The 25639-nt window shown below is 40.6% G+C and overlaps 1 protein-coding gene across 1 annotated transcript; it reads left to right on the top strand.

The window, feature by feature from the left end:
* The first annotated feature begins 21154 nt into the window (after positions 1–21154).
* HTR1A (5-hydroxytryptamine receptor 1A) lies at positions 21155–22920 on the top strand. Its single transcript, XM_086362611.1, has one exon. It carries the CDS (start codon positions 21272–21274, stop codon positions 22538–22540), a length of 1269 nt encoding a protein of 422 aa, XP_086218737.1. The 5' UTR covers positions 21155–21271; the 3' UTR covers positions 22541–22920.
* The last annotated feature ends 2719 nt before the right edge of the window (positions 22921–25639 follow it).

The following is a 25639-nucleotide window of genomic DNA, read 5'->3' as shown; positions in this document are numbered from 1 at the left end:
GAATCACACACAGACGCTGGGATTCTTGACCCCTGGAGGAGAAGAATTCAATCTGGGGCCAGAGACGAGGCTTGATCGCTCAGAGCTTTTGTGTCATAAAGTTTTATTAAAGTTTTATTAAAGTATAAAGGAGAGAGAGAAAGCTTCTGACATAGCATCAGAAGGGGGCAGAAAGAGTACCGCCCTGCTAGTCTTCAGCTGGATATTATATAATCACTAGCAGTCTGTTAATGAAAGAAAGGAATGTCTTAAAATTCAGAATGGCACCAGGCCCCTCACCCATAAGATGCATTTTGGGATAATCTTGGCACCAAATGGTTTATCCTGGGCCATAAAATAATTAACTTGAATCTTGAAGAAGGGCAGACCACCATACAAATAGTTTCATTTACATAGATTAGGGGAACAATATCTGAGTATAACATACTGGTTTGTCAAGTAGGTTCTGAGCCAAGAGGCGGAACTTGAAGACAGAGTTTGGGGTAAATGCATAGTACATTAGCATAGCTTAAGACAAACATTTCCATAAGAAAAAGGCATTGGTTATCTCTAGGTTTGAGAATAGTTAACTTCAGGTGAAACCAGGTGTCATTATGGCAACACAGTATTTTAAGAGAAACCTCCTTTTAAGTTTGTATAGAGAAGGAAAAAATATCGCTAGTTTGTTTCCTCCTGGCGCTTAAGAGAGATAAAATGTCTGACGCTTGCAGGCTATTTCCTCTGTTTGGAGACCCCTGGCCTTCCTGCCTGTTACCCTCTCATGAGGAGGTCTTACAAATAGCTGTGAAAAGAAGAGAAGCGAAAAGCAAAGGAGAAAAGGAAAGATATAAGCACCTGAATGCAGAGTTTCAAAGAATAGCAAGGAGAGATAAGAAAGCCTTCCTTGGCGATCAATGCAAAGAAATAGAGGAAAACAACAGAATGGGAAAGACTAGAGATCTCTTCAAGAAAATTAGAGATACCGAGGGAACATTTCATGCAAAGATGGGCTCGATAAAGGACAGAAATGGGATGGACCTAACAGAAGCAGAAGATATTAAGAAGAGGTGGCAAGAATACACAGAAGAACTGTGCAAAAAAGAGCTTCATGACCAAGATAATCACAATGGTGTGATCACTCACCTAGAGCCAGACATCCTGGAATGTGAAGTCAAGTGGGACTTAGAAAGCATCACTATGAATAAAGTTAGTGGGGGTGATGGAATTCCAGTTGACCTATTTCCAATCCTGAAAGATGATGCTATGAAAGTCCTGCACTCAATATGCCAGCAAATTTGAAAAACTCTGCAATGGCCACAGGACTGGAAAAGGTCAGTTTTCATTCCAATCCCAAAGAAAGGCAATGCCAAAGAATGCTCAAACTACTGCACAATTGCACCCATCTCACATGCTAGTAAAGTAATGCTGAAAATTCTCCAAGCCAGGCTTCAGCAATACGTGAACCGCAAACTTCCAGATGCTCAAGCTTGTTTTAGAAAAGGCAGAGGAACCAGAGATCAAATTGCCAACATCCACTGGATCATGGAAAAAGCAAGAGAGTTCCAGAAATCTGCTTTATTGACTATGCCAAAGCCTTTGACTGTGTGGATCACAATAAACTGTGGAAAATTCTTAAAAAGATGGGAATACAAGACCACCTGATCTGCCTCTTGAGAAATTTGTATGCAGGTCAGGAAGCAACAGTTAGAACTGGACATGGAGCAACAGACTGGTTCCAAATAGGAAAAGGAGTACGTCAAGGCTGTATATTGTCACCTTGCTTATTTAACTTATAAGATGTACCTTACAGAGTATCAAACAGAAACTGACAAGAGGGATTGACCTGAGATGGAAACCTGAGAGCCAGCAGAGCAGAGAAATAAAGAATATAGCCTCTAGACATGCTTTCTGGGTCTTAAGTATTGTTCCACTGCTTATTAGATGTGTGACCTTGTTACTTACTGCTTCAGTTTTCTCCTTTTTGCAATGAGTATAAGAAAATCCTGTGCTGTGCTGTGCTTAGTTGCTTCAGTCATGTCCAATTCTTTGCAACCTCGTGGACTACAGCCCACCATGCTCCTCTGTCCATGGGATTCTTCAGGCAAGAATACTGGAGTGGGTTGCCATGCCCTCCTTCAAGGGATCTTGCTGACCTAGGGATCAAACCCGTGTCTCCTGCGTCTCCTGCATTACAGGCAGGTTCTTTACTACTGAGCCACCAGGGAAGCCCCATAACAACATACTACCTACCTCCTAAAAGATGGTGAAAGTAGAAAAAATAATTCATGTACATTCATGCACTTAGTCCTTGGTGTGTGGTATTTACTCAGTTATTATTATCGATTATTTTGGAGATTTATTTATGCAGAGGTGGCGGCTAGGACAGATGTTTTAAATCATTCAAACTTTGTCTGATTTCTAGGAAGCCAGCTTCTCTGGAAATGGAGCAGAGTTAGAGAAGCTCATGGGGGCAGTGGTTGAGGAAGAGGGCCTGGGCATGATATCTAGGACCTTGTTCTAGGTGGCACTGAATATATTTTGCTGTACTGGGCACCAAGGCCCTGGCAGGGAGAAGTTGTTTGGTCTGAGGGGCAGAGCCTAAATGGAAGATATATAGATAATCAAAATCATGCCTTAGACTCAAAAATGATATTTTGGATTTCTGACAGAATGAGAGTGAGAGAGAAGGGAGAGAGCGTGCACACAAGCTTGTAGATGTCAGGTATTATATTATTTTGGTGTACTTTCCTCTTTTAGCAACTAATTTACTATGGCAAGACTTAGAATCTTCCAGAGACAGGGCTCCGCAAATCACTTGATCCATCCTACCATCCTTTAGAACGTAAGTCTCCAACCTTGTTGGCACCAGGGACTGATTTCATGGAAGACAATTTTTCCATGGACCAGGAGGGTGGAGATCATGGTTTTGGGGTGATTCAAGTGCATTACATTTATTGCATGCTTTATTTCTAATCTACGGCTGCTGCTGATCTGACATGAGGTACCAGTCAGTGGCCTGGAGTTTGGAGCCCCCTGCTTTAGAGGATAATTTCAGAAAAGATTCCCAGTAGGACTGAATTTCATGGTTCACAGTGATGCCTTCCATAGTAGGCCCTTACATTCATTGGTTTTCCTTTTCCTTTCCCTTTCTTTCCATTTTCTCACTTCCATTCCTTGGTGTCACCTCCCAAAGACATTGTGCTGTTCTTAGTCTCTCAGTCACGTCTGATGCTGTGTGGACCGTAGCCCGCCAGGCTCCTCTGCCCATGGGGATTCTCCAGGCAAGAACACTGGAGCAGGTTGTGATGTCCTCCTCCAGGGGATTTTCCCAATCCAGGGATCGAACCCAGGTCTCCCACATTGCAGGTGAGTTCTTTACCATCTGAGCCCCGAGAGAAGCCCTTGAACACTGGAGTGGGTTGCCTATCCCTTCTCCAGGGGATCTTCCAGACCCAGGAATTGACATTACTTTTATCCAATTCTTTGTCTCAGATTCTGCTTTTAAGGGAACACACATAGTGTTTAAACATTTTTTTGGAATGAAAGAATAAACGATGGATAAACAAATGGGGCAATGAGTGAAGGAATAGTTATTATGTACTTGGCATGCTATGGTTTACTGCACTTTGCATTCTGTTACTTTTCATTGACTCCAGGGACTGTATGCTGGAAACCCACGATCTATCTTATGGCTTCACGAGAGAAGCTGGACTGCTGGTTGCTCCCCTTTCTTTCTCTGCCTCACAGAGAGGCAAGTGTGTGTTTCAAAGTGAACTTCCTGACACGCACATTTCCTAAACTCAAGGCAGTTTTTTTCTGATAGGGATGTGAGAATTGAAGCCCTGGGATGCGACTAAATTAGCCTGTGGCCAACAATAGCAAACCAAAGTTAGTATATTTTTCACAGCTTGATTAGAAGAGTTTGCCTCTAAGAAGGGCAGGATTATTACATCTGACTTACCAGAACAGCAGCTGGAACATTATTCTCCAGCCTGCTCACTGCAGAGAATCTGCTCCAATTGACAGCATGACTCTTTTCTTCAGCCTGGATCTGGCCTCCATACCTGGGTACGTTCCTCAAGTCAGAGCCCTCTCCCCAGCTGTCTCCATTTGCTGCCTGGGCTCCTTTTCTCTCTCCTGTCCTTTTACTCCAGCTGGCATGACTCTGCTGTGGTCTTTAAAATTTGCCTGCAAACTTATATTTTCTTAATTCTATTTCCTTTCAATAGTGGTGAAAGGGCCCTTGGGTTTGCATGAGAGTCAAGAAGGAATATTTATACATTATCAAAAAGGGGTAGCTTTTTGTAAACTCCTGTTTTGCATTGGTCTGTGTATTAGGGCAGTGGTTCCCAAGTTTTTTGGCACCGGGGACCAGTTTTGTGGAAGACAGTTTTTCCTTAAACCAGAGTTGGAAGGGTTGGAGGGGAGGGTGATTTCAGGATGATTCAAGCGCACTACATTTACTGGGCATTTTATTTCTATTATTATTACATCACCTCCACCTCAGATCATCAGGCATTAGATCCAGAGGTTGGGGACCCCTGATTTAGAGGACTTGTTAAATATACAGATCCCTGGGACCAACACCAGAACTACTCTGAAAGAATTAGCAATGTTTGGGGCATGGTAGGGAAGTCTGCTTTTCAAGTGGTTTTTATACACACTCAAGTTTAAGAGTCACTTTTCATTTGTTCCCTTCTAGAAGCTTTCTATAAAGTTTTCTCCTCTTTTCTCAATGAGAAGGTGAAAAGGACTCAATGAAATATCTATTCCCATACAGCTTTTGAATGAAGCCAGAACCAAAGCAGATTTTCTATGGAGCCTTTCTCATTAAATTACAAGGTCAAGGAGGTAATTGCTCACTTACCTTCCATGGTAGCTGACCACAAAGACTTTGTTGTTTGTGGCATACTCTGTTGTAGCTGGTTAGTGATTTTTTTTTCCATCTCTGGGAAGAGAAATCCATCAAACCCAAGTAGAAAGGGTGAAACTCCTTATTCTATTTGGAGCTCACTTTAAGTAGGGGGAGGGCTAACTAAGCTCAATAAATCTTAACCCTGTCTCACTCAAACCTGGAGAGCTTAAAAGGTGTCAGCACACAGGCCCTCCTCTCCAGGAATTCTGATTCAATTGGTTTAGGGTGGTATCTGTCTATTTTTAAAGCTACCTTGAATGGATACATGCCCAGGCATGTCCGACTCATTTGTGACCCCATGGACCATAGGCCTCCAGGCTCCTCTGTCCATGGAATTTTCCAGGCGAGAATACTAGAGTGGGTTGCCATGTCCTCCTTCAGGGGATCTTCCTGACCCAGGGATTGAACCTGAGTCTCCTGCATCTCCTGCATTGGCAGGTGGATCCTTTACCACTGCCCTGCCTGAGAAGCCCCAAAAGCTACCTTAGTGAAAGTCACTCAGTTGTGTCCAACTCTTTGCCACCCCATGGACTGTACAGTCCATGGAATTCTCCAGGCCAGAATACTGGAGCGGGTAGCCATTCCTTTCTCCAGGGGATCTTCCCAACCTAGGGATCAAACCCAGGTCTTCTGCATTGCAGGCAGATTCTTTACTATCTGAACTAGTAGTTCCGAGTTATCTGAGCCATCTGAGTTCTCTAGTTTGAATTGAAAACTCTGAGCCATCTGAGTGCTCTGGTTTGGGGAACTTCAAACTAGAGAACTACCATATACTTACCAAGGGTTTGGGGTTGAGCATTGTTTTGCATCAGAAGTAGGAATTTCTTTGGTGCAAAAGATGGGAATGAATATGCCAGCTTGAGAGAACTGTAAGCAGTGATGCAGAGGCATGGGCATAGAGAGAGGTCTAGAAGGCAAAACGATGCAACTTTAATCAGGTTTCATCACCAGAAAACAATGTACATGGAGATATCTATATCTATCAAAACTCAGATCTGATAAAAGACCTTCACTAAAGTAAAATTTTAGTTTTTAGCTTTCATGATGACATCTAGAAATATTCCTAAATGTATGCAAAAATGGCAGGGAATATATAATTTACTAAACCATTTGGTAATAAACCTTGGAATACATTTCTTCCTCTTGGGTATCAAGAAAAAGTCTGTGTGTCCTAATGCAAGTTCATGTTTCCTTTAATGAGACAAAGAAAATTACATGGTCCAAAATGTTGCACTTTAGACTTTGGCTACTAGTGCTCATTCTCGGTGCTCATTTTAAGTCATTTGAATTTTAGTTCATTTTAGTATTCACATCAGGCTCCAGGTAAAATTTCCTCTCTCCACTCTTTGTATCATTTTTAATATTTTTTAAAATACATATTTTTATTATCCTATTTAATATGTACTTTAACATTGAAGTAGGAAATGGCAACCCACTCCAGTATTCTTGCCTGGAAAATTCCACAGACAGAGGAGTCTGGTGGGTTACAGGCCATGGGTCGCAAGTCAGACACGACTCAGGGACTTTCACTTTAACATAGTAATATATTTAGTTCCTTTTTCAAAATAGATGACTATAACTCTTACATCCATCCTTATAACCATATCAAGGCTGCTGCTGCTGCTGCTACTAAGTCTCTTCAGTCGTGTCTGACTCTGTGCGACCCCATAGACGGCAACCCACCAGGCTCCCCTATCCCTGGGATTCTCCAAGCAAGAACACTGGAGTGGGTTGCCATTTCCTTCTCCAATGCATGAAAGTGAAAAGTGAAAGTGAAGTCACTCAGTCGTGTCCGACTCTTCACGACCCCATGAACTACAGCCTACCAGGCTCCTCCATCCATGGGATTTTCCAGGCAAGAGTGCTGGAGTCCGGAGCCATTGCCTTCTCCGCATATCAAGGCTACAAGGATCCAAAGGATCTGACTCATTCCCCGTCACTCTCTCTTTCATGCACTCTTCTCCTTCTGTTACCCTGCACACCATTCTTAGTTTCCCTTGCTTTTCTTCTACTTGGATTTTCTCTTCCACCAGAATGTTTCCCCAGGCTCTTCATATCATGCAACACACAGAAAATGGTAGTATTTTTACAACACACTGGAGTAAACAGAGGAGGCTGTTGACCACTAGAGGGGGTCAGGGGCTTTTCTATCCCAAGGCTCTGCCCTGCTGCCCCAAGGCTGAAATGGTCAATGTTTCTTGCAATATACCCTCAATGAGATCTTTGAATAACTGTCCCCTTTGAGTCTCAACTTATATATGTGAATGCTTCAGAGCAGCTCACCTCACCAACCCCATGAGTGTAAACCCCTTCAGCCACTCTACCATACCTACTCAATTTTATCTTTCTCATAACATTTATAGTAATAATCCTGCAATTATTCCTTATTTTATTTCTTTACCTGTTTATAGTTTATTTCTACTATTTTCAGTATAAAGTGACTGAGTACAGGAATACTTGTAGGCCTTCTTAATCATTATGCACAAAAAGCCTAGAAATGGTAAGTACTCAATAAACACACCAGATTGGTGGGAAAACTGTGACTAGGACTGAATAATCCCCATTCCTAGATGAGGGTTCATTTAGTGTGGCTGGGGAACATGCTTCAGTGGATGAATTAAGGCAAAGACTCTCTCTTTTTAGCTTTATAGTCTTAGTGAATGATGTACTGCCTGTCTCATAGCATACATACAATAAATACTTGTGTGACTGAATGAAGAGAAGAAGGAAGGAAGGAGAAAAGGAAGGAATATAGAGATAATTGAACATAAGCTTAAACTTCTTTGGTTTGTTTCAAGTTTTGGAAATCTTTAACTGGAGGTGGTAGCAATTTAGTCTGAAACCTGGGATAATAATGTTGGGAGTATTTTAACTGATGCAGTCAGGCTAATACGAGGAATCCATTCTGTGATCTAGGGCAAAAACTTAACTATGAGGACCCTCAGTTTTTCTGCAAATGAAGTTTGAGTCTGGTGAGTTCTGAAGTCCCTGACCATTGTGAAATCTGCTATTTAAATTGACAGAAAGTCAGAGAGGAAATGTTAAGGAACTAATCAACCAGAAAATCCAGTGGCAGCCAGGATCGTCCAAGGGAGACCAGAGGCTGCTTTTTGAAAACATGTTGGATGACTAGCAATGATCTAGGCAGTCCTCAGGGTGTGTTTTCAGGGCGGCTGGACTTTCTGCTTATTAGGACACCTATGTTTTCCTCTCTCTTTGTCCCCCTACTGCTGAGCAGTACCTTCTCACCAGCTAGTGATCGTGAATAAATGAGCAACAACTGTTGCTAAGGTCAGGCAGCTGCAGGTGGAAGTAGTAAAAAATTATATTTTCTCATTGTCCTCAAGCATTTTAGAAACAAACAAGCAGATGGCCTTTCCAGGCCTCTATTTACTTATTTGGAAAGCTGAACAGGCTTAGGCTGTTGTGAACATTAAATAAAATATTTCATGGGATGGGCCTAGTATAGAGTTGGGCATATGATAAACAATCATGCTGGCTACCACTATTATTATATTATCCAAGTCATGAGGTAGAAAACAAAATATTTAATCCTAAATACTGGCATTTGATTCCATTTCTTTCTAGGGAAGATAGAGTAGTTGGCTATGAAGTCCATGGGAAGAGATCCAGAGCTGCATATCATGAGGCTCCTCTTCTCCAATTGAAAAGCTTCAGTATATTAATAAACCCAGCTGTGTTTCCCCAACAATTTGGAAAAGCTGCAAAATCCAAAAATAAACCAAAACAAGGAGATACTCAGTCTAGAAGCAAATTTCAATTATATATTTCTTACAGAAAAACATTGATATTACAATGTTTGACATTAAAACTATCTCAACACTACATTTAGTAACAATCAGATACTATGGCTAACTCATCTCCTTCATGTAACAAAAGTAGATATTTTGAACACTTATGTCTTTCAAGAATCATTGTTTTGTTTGTTTTTGTGTTGTTTCCCATTAAGTGATGAGTCTGGGATAAATGCTTTCTCATTCATAATAAAAATTATTGAAAGATGTGGCTTATGCTTAAAAATACTGTTTAGTTCTAGTTTTCAAGGTGGAATTGGAAACTGAAAATATAATAACTTTAGAAGAGAGATATCATTTACTTAAAAATAAACACACTGACAATGAGCTCTAAAATTTTCAAAATGTTAGTTCTTTGATAATTTAAAATAAGAAATGGCTTTTGATAAAACATTAATAGAAATTTTTGACTGATTTTAGTTTAGTTTAAAGAAGTTCTTTTCCATAGAATTTTTAAGTGATTGACTATAAACTCAAGTAATGTGATTTAGTATAATTTCTCTATATTTATTTTACATTAAATAAGCTATGTATTTCTGTCTGTTAAAATACAAAATATAAAACATAAAAATTCTAGTTACTATTTAGTCATATTAAATTACATTTCTTTTCTTTTTGGAGGATAGGTATATTTCATATAAGTGGAAAAGAGGAAGAAGGCCCAAGATAGAAAATATTTTGGAAAGTTAATTAAAATTTTATTTTTACTAACATTGATTGCACACTAAGATATAAGGAACTTATAAGATATAAGTTCTTTAGTTGCATTTTCTTATTTAATACTGATGCAACTTAATAAAGTAGAAATTTTTCTATGTTCTGATAAATCTGTATTCAAAACTTTTTCTCACTGCAAAACACTAAAGAATGATGGATAAGTTACAACTAACAGGGAGAGCTGAGCTCTCAAGAAATTCAGGAGAATCTTCAGTACCCCAAGATGACAGGAACAAAAGCCAGAGTAATAAGCCAGCACTGCTGTCAGATCGGAGAAGGCGATGGCACCCCACTCCAGTACTTTGCCTGGAAAATCCCATGGACAGAGGAGCCTGGTAGGCTGCAGTCCATGGGGTCGCTCAGAGTCGGACACGACTGAGCGACTTCACTTTCACTTTTCTCTTTCATGCATTGGAGAAGGAAATGGTAACCCACTCCAGTGTTCTTGCCTTGAGAATACCAGGGACGGGGGAGCCTGGTGGGCTGCGGTCTATGGGGTCACACAGAGTCAGACACGACTGAAGTGACGCAGCAGCAGCAGCAGCAGCAGCAGTCAGATACTTTAGAGACATTTGCTGATCGATGGTACCTAAATCCTGAAGTTTCACTATCTCTTCAATGAAACAGAACAACTCCTAAGGCATATAAAAGATGGTGTGGTGGTGGTGATGAGGAGGAGGTTGGAATGCAGACAGCTACAGAAAGCTAGACTCTTCAAAGAGCTTCAGGGAAAAAAAACAATGTGTCTGCCATGTTTGAACTGTACACAGGAATAAAGGTTCCTCTGATAATATTTAGCCATAAATGATCCCCTCACATAGGATAGTAAACCTACTATTGTATATAACAGATAGAAATACAAATATTCCTGGAATAATGTCCATTGAACCAAGATTCTCAGGATTCCCATAAACAGAGATTGGTCAAATATAAACTCACAGTATAAAACCACCATCACAATAGCAACCAAGCTAGCATGGGTGAAACTTGGCAAGAAAGAGAATTAGAAAACTGGGGTTACAGATATTGGAATAATCAGAGACAGAATATAAAGCAAACATGCTTAAAATGTTAACAGAAATAATAAAATTATAAACTTGAGCAAGAAACAAAGATGTACTAATATAATTAGCTACAATGGAAGAATAAAGCAAAACTCATGAAAGGAAAATATGTAGCTGAAATTGAAGAACAAGGATTTAACCAACTGTCTGGCATATCAGACAAAACCTAAAAGAGAATTGATAGCCTAGAAGATAGATACAAATAAATTAACCACGATAAAGCACAGGAGGAAAAATAAAAAATATGACCGAGAAATTATGAGATACAGAGGATAGGAGAAAGTTCTTTTAGTATATTTAGAATTTTAGGAGAGGATAGAATGAAGGAGGGAAAGGCAGTACTAGGCAATAAGAGCAATCTCAAGTCGTAAAAGAACTGGTGTATTTTACTTCACATTCTTTGAGAACAATGAAATTAAGTTGTAAATAATAATAAAAGATAACTAAGAAGAACTTCACTTAATTGGTACCAAGAAGAATGCTTCCAAATTACACAATTTGGAAATCACAATAGAAAGTATAAAATGGAATTTTAAGTATAAGTAACCTTTGACTTCACTGAATAAGAATAAAAGGAAAAAGACTCACACAAATAATTCATAAAGATCAAAACAAGACATTTACTGCAGATAATTGGAAAGTTAATTACTTTAAACAACTTAATAAAAAAATGGAACACTTTCAAAAGAAAATTATAACAACATTGATTCTAGAAGTATTAGAAAGCCTGAATTATTCTATAGTTACTAAATGAATTACATCAAGAATTAAACACATACCCATCAAGAAAAACCAAGTCCCATGTTTTACAGATACATTTTATAAACAGTCAAAGAACAGATAATTGAATCTTCTAAAAGCTATTCCAGAGAATAGAAAAACTAGGTAATAGGCCATATTTCATTTTTATGAGGTTGGTAGATTGAAGGCAGGAGGAGAAGGGGACGACAGAGGATGAGATGGTTGGATGGCATCACTGACTCGATGGACATGAGTGAGTAAGCTCTGGGAGTTGGTGATCGACAGGGAAGTCTGGCGTGCTGCAGTCCATGGGGTCTCAAAGAGTCGGACATGACTGAGCAACTGAACTGAACTGCGCTGATAACTTTTGGCACTGATATCAGAGTAAGACAGCACAAGAAAGAAAATGTGTAGACAAATTTCACTCAAGGATTTAGATGCAAAACCTAAAACAAAGTATTAGTAACTTAGGCTCCCCATCTGGCGCTACAGGTATAGAACCCACTTGCCAATGCAGGAGACGTAAGAGCGGCGGGTTCGATCCCTGGGTTGGGAAGATCTAGAGAAGGGCATGACAACGCATTCCAATATTCTTGATTGGAGAATCCCACAGACAGAAGATCCTGGCGGGCTACAGTCCATAGGACCTCAGAGAGTCGGATCAACTGAAGCAACTTAGCATTAGTAACTTAAACCTAAAACAAAGTATAAGAAAGTAATAGAGTAGGAAGTAGAATTTCTTTAGGCTGATCAAGCATACCTTTCAGAAATACACTATGTGGTGTAGCATTAGAAGTATTCTCTCTAAAATCATGAATGAGATGAGTATACACTCTATTTCCTCATCTCTGAAATATTATACTATAATTCTAGCCAGTTCATTGGTAAATAAAAAGGTAATTAAGTGCAAAAAATTTAGTAAGTTTTGTTGTAATATTTGCAGATAATTTAGTTGTCAACATAGAAAAACAAAGAAAATCTACATATTATTAACATTAATCAAGTACACAGAAGTAAAAGCAGTTAAATAACTTGATGACATTCTTATACACCTGCAAAAATTGAAAACACAATTTAAAAATATGCCATTCACATTAGCTACCATCCATAAAAGCACTACAATAGGAACAAAGTAAGGCACCTATGGAAAAAAATCTACCACAAGTTGTTTATGTCATTAATAGAGAAAATTAAGAATTTTATTAAAAGGCAAGTAAGATCTAAATAAATGGAAAGTTACATCATATTCATGATGGTTAAAAAAGATGAGTAACATAAAGATGTTTGTTCTTTTGAAATTATAATTTCAATACAATTCCAATAAAATTCCACAATAATTTTGGATATAGATATGGGTACAAGATGGAAAAGTTGATTCAAAGTTAATATGTAACAGTAAAAGGCCAAGTATGGTCAAGAGATTTTTAAGGAAGAATAAAGTAGGGGATGACCTAGCACACAGCACATTTGTTGCAAAAATTAGGGCATTGTAACTTTTGGAACAGAAATAGACAAATAGACCAAGAGAACAGAGAACCCAAAAGCAAACTCACGTGTATGTGAAAACAAGATGTATGTCAGAAGAGACTGTATGTCAGGGGGTGAAAGAATAGACTATAAAATGAATGGTATTAGATAATTTTTCTGACAGTAACATTTAACCTGGATTCCTGTCTCACACAATATACTCAAAACTCAAGTCTAGAACTGATGAACTAAATATAAAACTCAAAAGAATGTTGATTGATATCATTACAACTTTTAAGTAGACAAGACAGAAAATGCACAGAACAAAGAGAAATATTTACATTAAACTGAAAAATGTAAATTCATTAAAAACCACCTTTATAAGGTAAAAATTTGAGCCAATGATTGAGAAAAAATATTTTCAATAATACAAAGGACAAAAGATTAACATCTATAGTAGATAATGGACATTAAAGATTAGTAATAATTATTAAAAACAAAAAACAAAAAACCAAATTGGACTTCCCTAGTGACGCACTGGTTAAAACACTATGCTTCCAATACAGGGGGATCCGGATCCATCCTTGGTCAGGGAACTAAGATTCCAGTTGTCACAGGGTATGTTCAAAATAACAAAAAACCACAACACACATACACAAAGAACCCAATTTAAAGGTAAGCAAAAGATAAGAATAAGTAATTCACAGTTAAGAAAAATGAAACAACACTCAACCTTGATGAAGCAATGGGAACCTACACATTATTAGTGACTGTGTTAGTTTCCCCAGGGGGCCAAAATAAAGTGCCCCAACCTGGTGACTTAACTCAGCAGAAGTGTATTGTCTCAGAATTCTGGAAGGGAGACATCTGAATGAAAGTGTTGGCCCAGCACAAACACTCTGCTGGCTCTAGGGGAGAGTCCATCCCACGTGTTTGTTTAAGCTTCTGGTGACTGGCAGCAGTCCTTGGTGTTACTTGGATTGCGGCAGTATAATGCCAATTTCTGTGTCTTCAGTTGGGGTCCTTCCCTGTGTGTCTGTCCAAATTCACCTCAACTTATATGAACATTAGTCATTTGATTAGGGCTTGCCCTAATCTTGTATGACCTCCTTTCAACTTAATTACATCTGCAAAGATCCTAGTTCCAAATAAGGTCACAGTCCCAGAGACTGAATCCTTTATCCTTTTGGGTGACATAATTCAACCTACAAAAGTGGTTATGAAATTTTACACAACCAGTTTGGAGAAGAATTAGGCCATATCTACAAAGATTGAATCTGGGTATATCAAAGGATGCCATAATTTCATTTCTGGATGCTTAAATTTTGCTACTCTAAGTATTGTCTATGAATCAGCAGTATCACTGTCACGGGAACGCGGCAGACATGCAGTCTTGGGCTCTACTCCATACCTGTGGTGTTAAAATCTGTATTTTAAACAAAATCCCCATGTGCTTTGTTTAAAAAACACTAGTCTATTCTAAGTTACACAGATTTTTTAAAAAAGAGATATAAACATTAACACTCATAGCAGTATTATTTATAAAAGCAAATGTTTGAAAAAGACTTAAACATTCAATAATCAGAGAATGGATATATAAGTTGTGGCATTAGTTATATAATTTAAATCTACAGTGAAAATAAATGAACTAGTGGTGCTTTTATCAATGCAAGTGAATTTCACAAAGATAATGTCAAGCAAGAAAAGGAATTTGCATAAAATTACAGAGAGAATGATACCATTTCTGTATTGCTTAGTGACATGTATCATTCATGGGAATGAAAACCCCTAAATTCAAGAGTAAAGAGAGCTTCAATGGAATCATACTGTTCTTTCTCATGAGTTTTCTTAAGTATGTAAGTATTTCATATATTAATATTTATACTACATCTGCATAATACAATGGAAAGAAATAAGAAAAATTCAAGGCTAGTATATGGCAGCATAGACATTTGAATCCAAAACTGTGGCCCTGAGCCGCTATACCCACCTAACAAATTACTATCTCAACAGGCCTAAGGGCACAGTTACAGACTCATATTTTGCACTCACAATAGTTGCTTTTATATGTAGCATGTTTTAAAACAAGATTAAAATGACTCATTTGGCATTGGTTTTAATTTTATAACAAAAAAGGTTACTTGCCAAAGCAAAATAATACTTAGGTCTTTACCCCCCAATTATTGTTAAATACAGTAATTAAATCTTGTTTCAAATAAATATTATACTAAATTTAATTTTCAACTATCCTTTGATTAACAGAAAATATTGAGTTAACATTCCAAAGATTTTTCTCATCTCAACTTATCCTTTCAGAAATGAGCCATGAAAATATTGTCAGAAAGAGAGCAATGTAGAGGAGGTGAACTCAGGAAAGCACATTTACTAACACCTGTCACGCTAACCTGATGAAAACTACTGCCTTTTGGGTTTTGCTGCACTTTTAAGCATTTTATTGAGATCTATGATTTTCAATTATTTATTTATACTTTTGAACAAATGGTTGAACTCCCAGAGAAGAGCAGACCCCTTTTCCTCAGTGATTACTGAATTTTTGTTGATATGTTCATCACCACCCCCCAATAACTTTTCTTTTTTATTGTGGCCGTACTCTGTGGCTTGTGGGATTTTAGTTCCCCTGCTGGGGACTGAGCCCGGGCCCTTGGCAGTGAAAGCATGGACTCCTAACCCCTGTACCACCAGGGAATTCCCAATAATTTTTAAGTCAAGAAGTTCCAGAATGCAGAGGGCACATCTTTCTTCATTTGTACTCAGAGTTTCCTAAAGAATTGGAAGATTACCAAATAATTTGAAGAATAGAGAGAATGTCACATTTGAAACTGAGCAGGACCCTGCCGGGCCATCCAAGGGACAGACCCCGGTGGTGTCCCTGTCTCTTGTTTGTAGAAAAGCTTTAGGGTCTTAGACCTTCACGAGTTGCAATGAACAAATTTAATCACAGAACTAAGAAAATGCAGAAGCAAAGGTAAACAGTAAAACAAGACAAAATAATAATAGTTTAGCCATGAAACAAAGTCAAAGGCCTTTAATTTCTCTGTAAGGGCTGTAGATAATACCTTGGGTCATATCCTTGAGTTGTTTTGCAGATACTAAAAGCCCCAGCAGGTGGAAAAAGTTAACTATTGACACTTGTGCAATACCCAGAACCACACTAGGTCTTTAGTGGGAAAACACAAACGATGGAAGCCTCAGTCTCTGCCTCAGTAACTGTAAGGTTGATTTGGTTCATTCAACACAATGTTGAAACACAGCATGTAGAGAAAAAAAAAAAGTAATTCCTATTCATTTAGTGTGTGACTTTGGGCAAGTTAATTAACTCTGTTTTCTCAGTAGTAAAATGAGTGCAAATAGATTTGTGAAAAAGTGATTTTGCTGGCCCATAAAAAGACCCCCAGACCAGGTGGGACTAGAAGGGATGATGTTGACTCCAGAAATGCCATGCAGTTCCCTCACCACCAATAAACTAGAAGACTGTTTTCCAATTGATCAGTCACCCTGCAACCCTCTCCCTCACACTGTCTTTAAAAATCCTTCCCTGAGAGCCATCAAAGAGTTCAGGTACTTTGAGCATGAGCTGCTGGGTCTCCTTGCTCAGCCTCACATTGGGCAACTCACAATAAGGGGCTCTACTTTCTTTCACCACAACTTGGTGTAAGTAGATTGGCTTTGCTGCACATAGCGGGCTAGCAGACCCAAGTTTGGTTTGGTAACTCATCCACATGAAAATTGTTTTCAAAATAAATCCTCACCTAAACGGGCCTTATTTATTTATTTATTCAAGCACTTGCTCTTTCACTGAACCTACCTAATTCTCTTTCTCTGCACTTCTCAGCAATTATCAGTAGAGAGAGAGAGAATTAATATTATTACTTTGCAACACTATTACTACTATTATTGCTTGACCTTTACTGGGTGTTTTTTTATGGGCCAGCAAAATCACTTTTTCACAAATCTATTTTGCACTCATTTTACTACTGAGAAAACAAGAGTTAATTAATTTGCCCAAAGTCACACACTAAATGAATAGGAATTACTTTTTTTTTTCCCTCTCTACATGCTGTGTTTTCAACATTGTGTTAAATGAACCAAATCAACCTTACAGTTACTGAGGCAGAGACTGAGGCTTCCATTATTTGTGTTTTCCCACTAAAAACCTAGTGTGGTTCTGGGTATTGCACAAGTGTCCGGCATATAGAAATAGCAGCTAAGGAATGCTACCATCTGAGGAGGGTGCACGGTGAGAATTATATACACACACAAAAAAATTGGACTTAGTTTTAAAGAATTTTTTTCTCTTGCATCTTGGTTGCATTTCTTATAAAGGGCCAGTTAATCCTCGCTGATAATCAGAAGACCACATTTCCTAAATTATCTAAACAAAATTTCTCTTTGAAGTTTTTTTTTTTTTTAATCCCTAACAAATTCCAGTAAAAAAAAAAAAAAATTCACAGTTCTGGAAAAACTACAATTGCCTTGCTGCTTTAGTATTTCAAGATTGGGGTGAATTAAATTCAGAATGATATTTTTAATTAAAAAATAATCTATCCTAGTGGAATGAATAGAGAAAGTAGCGTCAACATATCTACACTATGGAGTGTAAAATGGATAGCTGGTGCAGCCTAGTCTGGTGCTCTGTGATGACATAGAGAGGTGGGATGGGGGAAGGGAGGGAGGCTCAGAGGGAGGGGATGTATGTATAATTATGGCTGATTCCAGTTGTGTATGGCAGAGACCAACATGACATTGTAAAAATTAAAAAACAAAAAATAATCTTAGTTTTATTATGTAATTATTTTAAAATATAAAAATGCTTTAAAATAGTTCAAAAATTTATTTTTGTAATTTAAGCCAATTTTCAATTATTTCTTCTATAGGTTATTCCCTCACTGATAGAAAAATCAGCCACAATTTGGGGATTATGGATGAACGTACCAATTATTGAGAAGACCCAACCACTACTGAACTTTTGGTAATGATGAGGCAGTCAGATTTACAGAAAAACTCCAGCCTAACATCTTTTTAATCTTATGTCCCTGGTTAAAGAACTACATTGAAATGCTTGGCTTGTATCAAATTTCCTGTGAAGATGTTAAAAATCTTTATCTCCCATAACCTATTTTAGAGAAATGTCACATAATAGATGATGCATCAAACCCTAGATCCATAAAAGCAGAATGACTAGAAGTTTTGTTTTCAAATGATGTCATCAATAATATTCGCTCTCAAGCTAGTGTTTCTTTAGGCTAATTTCAGTCCTCAAAGAATAACAGCCTAACTCTTTTTTAGGATCTTCTGTTTGTACCATCTCTTCTGGAATATCTGGGATTCTGTATCATTAAGAGTTAAATGTAGAAGAACTGGTAAAGTGTGAACATAAGGAAAATGCAATATCATTGTGCTTTTAACATATATCACAATATTTTTAGTTTAATAAAAGTTTTACATAATTATCTATTTTAGTCATATGAAGGTTGTAGGACCATAGTCAGGGCTGCCTGTCCTTTATACTTCTATTTTCTTCCTAGTGTTTATAAACTTTCTATATATTCTCACTGAAATGAAATGTTTGTGATATTATATACACTATTTCTAAGAAAAACATGAGCTACTTGAGAGATTTTTCAACTTGAATAAAGAACAAGCTGTGCTGTAAAATATTAAGGCAGAATAGCAAGTGCCAGATCTCAGAAATATTAATGTTAAATTAACAGCATTTTAGCTTTCAGAAAAATAAATTTGTCAGTTATTAAACAACTTGTGTTTAGTAATAATGAATGCACAGTTGCTGACCAACACATTTACTGACTTACCCTATGTTGACATGTGCTAAGTTTGACAAAATTTTTATTCAAGTTTGTACTTAACATGTTAATATTTTCTAATTCAAATTTTTTTATTTTACTCTTTATGTTATCAGCTAACTTTCCCAAGTTTTCTTTTTGGAGAATCTAGATTATAAGTATTTTTCTATTAAATTTTACTGGAACTGCAACTGTATTTTAATAAAGTTATTTAGCTTTGTATTTGTGAGGAGATTTTAAAGGGGAGAATGAGTACCCAGACAAATTTTAAAAAGACTTCTTCAGAGTCTGTAGCCAGTATCACCATATGTACTTATCTCTTTCTTTTCAATGCCATGAGTCATTATAAATGTCAGGTTCATTGTTGTGGCATGCTGAAATGATTGAGTGGGAACTGTGCCCAGCCCGGCATTGTAAAACAATCCATCTCCAAATACATTGTCCTGTACAACAAGATTTTCTCTGACACTTTTATGATTGCTCTTTTGTTTGGTCTTGGAGCATTTAGACCTCAAATTTGAACACAATATTAAGACTATTGCTATTCTGTAGTAAATCTGTGCATGTTATCTAGAGTTATCTACTTTTGGGACTGCATTCTGTACTTTACTTCAGTCCTGAAATCAGAATGTATAAGTGAATTTTGTTATATGTTATTCTAGTGGAGTAGAAATCCCATTCTTTACCTAGGTGCAAATGGGATTAAATTTGGTTTCCTTGGTAAAGGAAACAGCTTAGATAACCAGCACATAGCAGTCTTTATCTTCTATGTTAAGTAATCCCCATTCGGAAAATCCAGTAATGCTTTTTCCCCATTGATGAATGTGTGCAAATGTATGAGTTCCAAAATTCAGCATATGTTAGCACAAAATCAGCACAAGTGAAGGTGTTCTCCTAGGTCTATTGAAATCGCATTTCTAGACAGAACTTGTGAATGACATGTTGCAGGCTTTCAAAAAAAGCCAGAAAACATAATGGACTTGATAGAGACGATTAAAAGCAACAGATGATACTAAAAGAAACATTTGAATAAAATAGAAAAAATAGAAAACTCAAAGTTACTTTTCTTTTAATAACCTTTCTTTATTGAAGCTGTGGGATTTCCTCAATACATGCTATTTTCTGCAAGACAAGGGTTTCTAGATGGAGCTCTAAAGCATTTGCCGGTAGGTGGCGACATACGTCCTTATTGCCTAGAGCTGTCCCAGGTGCTGAACCCAGTTTCTGAGCCCAAAGAAGCAACCAGCGACCAGGAATTCCACCAAGTTCTCCGTAGATGCTGGAAAACCGGTAGGAAAGGGCCGTTAAAAAAATGCCCAACCTCATTTATAACACAAAGTCAAACAAATTCTCTCCCCTAAATTTACTTGATACAAAGCTGTGCAAGATGACAATGTTCATTGAAATTAAAAAGGCAATGGTAATGGAAAGCCAAGCTCTGGAATGTGGTAATGGACAGGGAAACCTGGAGTGCTGCAGTCCACGGGGTCGCAAAGAGTCAGATCCGGCTGAGCGACTGAACTGAACTGAATGGAAAGGCAAGTGTGTGTGTGTGTGTGTGTGTGTGTAGAACACATACCGAATCGGGTTTTCTTCACTTTGAAATGCAGTTTTTCACCTCTCCTTTGACGTGTCCTTTTTAATTGCTTTCTCACCCAATTTCTCAAGGTTAGAAAAAAAAGTCAGAGGCAAAGGAGACAAGCTGGACTGTGAGTTGACAAAAGGGGGTGATTTTTAAAAAGCTAAGACACATTCCATCTTCTTTCCATCTATTAGTAATAATTTACAGACTGACCCAGGACTGTCCACGTCCCCATTCAGGCTCCTTATGCCTCCTCTTCTCTTGTCCTGTTACCACTCAGTGATGCTGAGTCTACTAAGGAATTTGACAAATATGAAGCAATGTATGTAGTTAGATTTTTTTTTTTTTTTCTCTCGAGTTTGGCTGGGTGGGAGGCGGAGTTATTTGTTGTAATGTTGGTCTGATCGGCAGATCGGGTGTGTGTAAGTGAGTTCTGAGTCTCGGTCGACAAAAAGGGACTTGAACGCAGAGAGGCAGAGCTAGAGGGAGAGGAGGGCGGGGAACCAGGGGAAAGAGGCACTCAGGGTTGGAGAAGTGTTAGGAACGGAGGGTTAGCGTAGGAGGGAGGGAGTCTGGCTGTCGGAGCAACACCGGAGAGATAAAGGAGAGTGAGAAGAGAGGGAGACAGAGGGGATGACTAGTGGGAGAAAGAGGGAGACGGAGGAGGCTTAAGAAAAAGAGAAGAGAGTAGAGGAAAGAGTAGGAGAGGAGGGAGAGAAGCAAGGAAGAGGAGGGTTACAGAGTGACTGTGGAAGATGGTGTTTCTCTATTCCAGATACTTTTAAGATTGGAGACTCTTTGCTGGTGGGGAGACTCCGGGTGGTATGGCAGCCAGTTAGGCAGCGGCAAAGTATAATGGACAGCAAGAGACAGACGTTCCAGACACCTTTCCGCCGCCCGGAGATCCCGGAGCTGTTTCTCCAGCCAATTCGTTTCCCAGCTGGAGTCTCTGAGCGCGCTGCACTACCAGAGCCCAGGGAGCGCCTAGAAGCTAGCTGCTTCTGCAAGATGCCTTCGCCTGAGCAGTAAGAACTTCCTGCCTGAGTCCCTGCATCCTCTCTTAGCTGAAACTCCCCAGGAAACAGGGGCGGGAGACCCCAGGGGGAGGGGCGAGGGGGAACCAGAAGCAGCTCTTTCTCCCCTCCCCCTCCCCTGCCCGGCGCGCAAGCATGGATGTGCTCAGCCCCGGACAGGGCAATAACACCACGTCGTCCCAGGGTCCCTTCGGGACACGCGGCAACGCTACTGGCATCTCCGACGTGACCTTCAGCTATCAAGTAATCACCTCTCTAGTGCTGGGCACGCTCATCTTCTGCGCGGTGCTGGGCAATGCGTGTGTAGTGGCGGCCATCGCCCTGGAGCGCTCCCTGCAGAACGTGGCGAACTATCTCATAGGCTCGCTGGCCATCACCGACCTCATGGTGTCGGTGCTGGTCCTGCCCATGGCCGCGTTGTACCAGGTGCTCAACAAGTGGACTCTGGGACAGGTCACCTGTGACCTGTTCATCGCCCTCGACGTACTGTGCTGCACCTCGTCCATTCTGCACCTGTGCGCTATCGCTCTGGATAGATACTGGGCCATCACCGACCCCATCGACTACGTGAACAAGAGGACGCCCCGGCGCGCCGCTGCGCTCATCTCGCTCACCTGGCTCATTGGCTTCCTCATCTCCATCCCGCCCATGCTGGGCTGGCGCACCCCGGAAGACCGCTCGGACCCGGACGCGTGCACTATCAGCAAGGACCACGGCTACACTATTTACTCCACCTTCGGCGCTTTCTACATCCCTCTGCTGCTCATGCTGGTTCTCTACGGGCGCATCTTTCGAGCCGCGCGATTCCGCATTCGCAAGACAGTTAAGAAGGTGGACAAGAAGGCAGCCAACCACCGTCTTGCGGCATCGCCGGCCCCGCAGCCCAGAAAGAGCGTGAGTGGTGAGTCGGATAGCAGAGACTGGAGGCAGGGCACGGAGAACAAGGTAACAGGGGCTCCGTGCGCCAATGGAGCCGTGAGGCAGGGCGAAGAAGGCGCCGCCCTGGAGGTGATCGAAGTGCACCGGGTGGGCAACTCCAAAGAGCACCTTCCGCTGCCCAGCGAAGGCGGTGCTGTCCCCTACGTCCCCGCCTCCTTCGAGAAGAAAAATGAGCGCAACGCCGAGGCCAAGCGCAAGATGGCCCTGGCCCGCGAGAGGAAGACGGTGAAGACTCTGGGCATCATCATGGGCACCTTCATCCTCTGCTGGTTGCCCTTCTTCATCGTGGCCCTAGTCCTGCCCTTCTGCGAAAGCAGCTGCCACATGCCTACCCTGTTGGGGGCCATAATCAACTGGCTGGGCTACTCCAACTCTCTGCTTAACCCTGTCATTTACGCCTACTTCAACAAGGACTTCCAAAACGCGTTTAAGAAGATCATCAAGTGCAAGTTCTGCCGCCGATGATGATGGAGTAGCGGCGAGTAGGCCCATCCCATTCATTCTGCCTCCCCTAGTCCTCTGGAATCAAAGCCTTTGCTACTTTCCCTCTGACATTCACAGCTGCTAGGCGCGCTGCTTCCAGACCTCATCCACCCAAGCTTCTCCCAAGCCTCAGTCCCCAGCGGGGAAGGATGGCGCTCTTCGTAAAGAGGCTCTAGCCTCCGGGCAAGAGAGAAACTCCTCCGCTCTGTGAGAGGAGACCTTGGCTCAAACTGGCTTCAGAATCCGTTTGATTCCAGCAATTGCCTCCTGCTTCTTCTGCCCCGTAATCTTCGCGGCGGAACTTTAAGCTTCAGCCGTTAAAGGCAAAAAAAAAAAAAAAAAAAAAAAAAATCCACACGAAAAAAGAACCTGTACACCCAGCCGCTGCGCCCAGAAAAGGCTCTCCCACGCGATCGCCTCACTGCTACACCTTGAACTTAAGGTTCAGGACTTCGCTTCATTTCCCACCCCCGCCCCGTCCCGCTGTCATCTCATCCTTCCTTCCCCATCTTCCCTTTATGCCCTCGCCAGTCCTAAAACACTAATTTGCTAGTCGGAAAAGCTGGGAGGGTCTGCTTTTCCTGGTGCCTAAGGTGTCCCGGGGAGTCTCCGTCTGCTGGCGTGGGCTCCCAGAGTAACTCTCCCTAAAACAGCCCCATGCTTTGTTTTCTTGGATTCAAAACAAGTGGCTAGAGGTTGTCTGAGTGGATCAGTAAGTACAAGGCTGGGCCAAAGGGAGAGAGAAGGAGAGCGGAACGAATTTATCCTTGCCTGCCTTGTCAGCACTCACCAAAGAAACTGACATTCATTGGGAAGGGAGAGCGGATTTATTCGGACAGGTGGCCCGCGAGTCTACGAGCTGGCATCGCCACTTACCTACTGTGGGTGGCGCCAGCCGGCCACGTTGTGTGAGCCGGGCGGGGGCGCCGAGTGCCGAGGATCCGCGCACCTTCGCGACTGTCTGAGGTCTGGTTTGTGCTGGGCGGGTGCACTGAAAACTAATCCCAACTGGAGCCATCCCGCCTACGCCCCAGGACTTACTCAAGCGAGGGTGTGTGGGCTTGGTCGCTCAGTCCGGTTTTTCGGACCTCATGGACTGTAGCCCGCCAGGCTCCTCTATCCTTGCGATTTTCCTGGCAAGAATACTGGAGTGGGTTGCCATTCCCTTCTCCAGGGCATCTTCCCGACGCAGGGATCAAACCCAGGTCTCCTACACTGGAGGCGGATTCTTACTGTCTGAGCCACCAGGGACGCCCAACAGTTAAAGTTAATGGAAGCCACAGCTTCCAGAGCAGCTCTAGGGACTAGAAAGACTAAGAAGTCCCAAGGGTGCCATTGTCCAGGTGGGCCCGAGCTCTGGCTGGCCCTCCCTTGGAATCTGAAAGGAGAAGTTTATCCAATGCAAGCAGATTTTTTTCCCTCCTAATTCACTCTCTCCTCCTTTTCCGAATGGGAAATAAATCTGTTTCGCGCACCCTGACACTGAACAAGATTTGTTCTGCAGAATGTCCAGGACACTTGGTTATCAAGATTTTGTTTCCAAAAGGGAAATCAGGGCTTTCAGTAGAATGGGCCCCCACAGGTTTAGCACTATCTGTGACCTCAGAAGTGCTCATGTTAAATAGAGGCCCTAGGGCGGCAGAGGATGAGTTGGTTAGATAGCATCACTGACTCAATGGGCAGGAGTTTGAGAAAACTCTGGGAGATGGTGAAGGACAGGGAAGCCTGGCATGCTGCAGTCCATGGGGTCGCAAACAGTAGGTAGGACACGATTTAGCGACCGAACAATAAAGGACTCACTAGGGGTGCTTTCTCTGCGGAGTCCAGGGGACTCCTGTACACAGCTCCTTGCCCTGACTGTCCTGCAACACAGGTTTGCCCAGAAACCGGCCTCTTGTCGTTGTAATGTATGGAGCACTCCAAGCTTTCTTCTTAAAAAGTCCTTTCAGCCTTGCCACTCCTGCTGAAAAACCGGTTATCTTTACTGCCCCCTGGAGGGAAGATTTTCTGCTCCATTTGAATGTAAGTTTCCATCCATGTGACCAGGATCAAGAAGTTTGTTATAATTAGAGCTAGCCTCTAATTTTCTGTTGAATGATGGTTTCTTTTCCATTAATTGCACAAAGTTAATGATTCTTACTCCCTTCTCCATTCATGCTTACCTTAGGAATGATTCCTTGGGCTATTTTGAGAATTGTGTTAAAAAAGTTGCCAATGAAAAAAGTTCTCTTGTTTTAAAATGAAGAAAGTGAAAAGACAACCCTATCACTTGTAGCCCTTTCATTGTTTGTCAAACGAAACCTCCGTTTGGTATCTTTTTCTCAGACCTAAACCAAGAGTAAGCATCACATCCCCTTAAAAGAGAGAAACTGTAAGTGCTCTGGGAACTCAGTGGATGACTTTTCTATGCATAAGTAATGCTTCTTTTTTTTTTTTTAAGGTGTTTTTTTTTTTTTTTTTTTTTGATGTGGCCCATTTTTTAAAGTCTTTATTGAATTTGTTACAGTATGTTTCTGTTTTATGTTTTGTTTTTTGGGGGGGCTAGAGGCATGTGGGATTCTTAGCTTTACCACCAGAGATCAAACACGCACCCCCAGCATTGGAAGGGGAAGTCCTAACCACTGAACCTGCCAGGGAAGCTTGGCATAAATAATGCTTAAAAGGGGCTATGGTGGATAAAATGAGAGAGATTTTTCCAGTCCATCACTTATTTATTTGAAAATTCTTTTTTATTTTATTTTTTTTGCTCACAGTAATTTAAGTAGAGCTATATGAAAAACCAATCTTTGCTGTATGTCTTCCTATATTTTAAGGACAAATTCTCTAGATAAAATAATTCGAGTCCTAAATTGCTCATCCAAATTTTACCTTGATCAGCATTTGGAGTCTTGAGACTTCTATTTATTTGTGTCTTTTGCAGAACTTTGTCAATGGCTTTGGGACCTCTGTTCTTCCTGCCTTGGAGGATTTACACAGGAATGGGGAAGGAACATTTAATTAGAGTATAATTGCCGAAACCATAGCGAGATTTGAGGAATAAGTGCAAAAGAGCTACATAGCACTAAAGAGCCCCTGATGCTT

This window comes from Bos grunniens, chromosome 20 (assembly GCF_055505025.1).
Source record: "Bos grunniens cultivar Pamir isolate PY7600 chromosome 20, Bosgru_T2T1.0, whole genome shotgun sequence".
Classification (NCBI taxonomy): Eukaryota; Metazoa; Chordata; class Mammalia; order Artiodactyla; family Bovidae; genus Bos; species Bos grunniens.
This window is presented reverse-complemented; position numbering and strand designations above follow the sequence as displayed.

Excerpts from the sequence above, each read along its gene's own strand:
- HTR1A (XM_086362611.1), top strand. The coding sequence starts at position 21,272 with ATGGATGTGCTCAGCCCCGGACAGGGCAATAACACCACGTCGTCCCAG.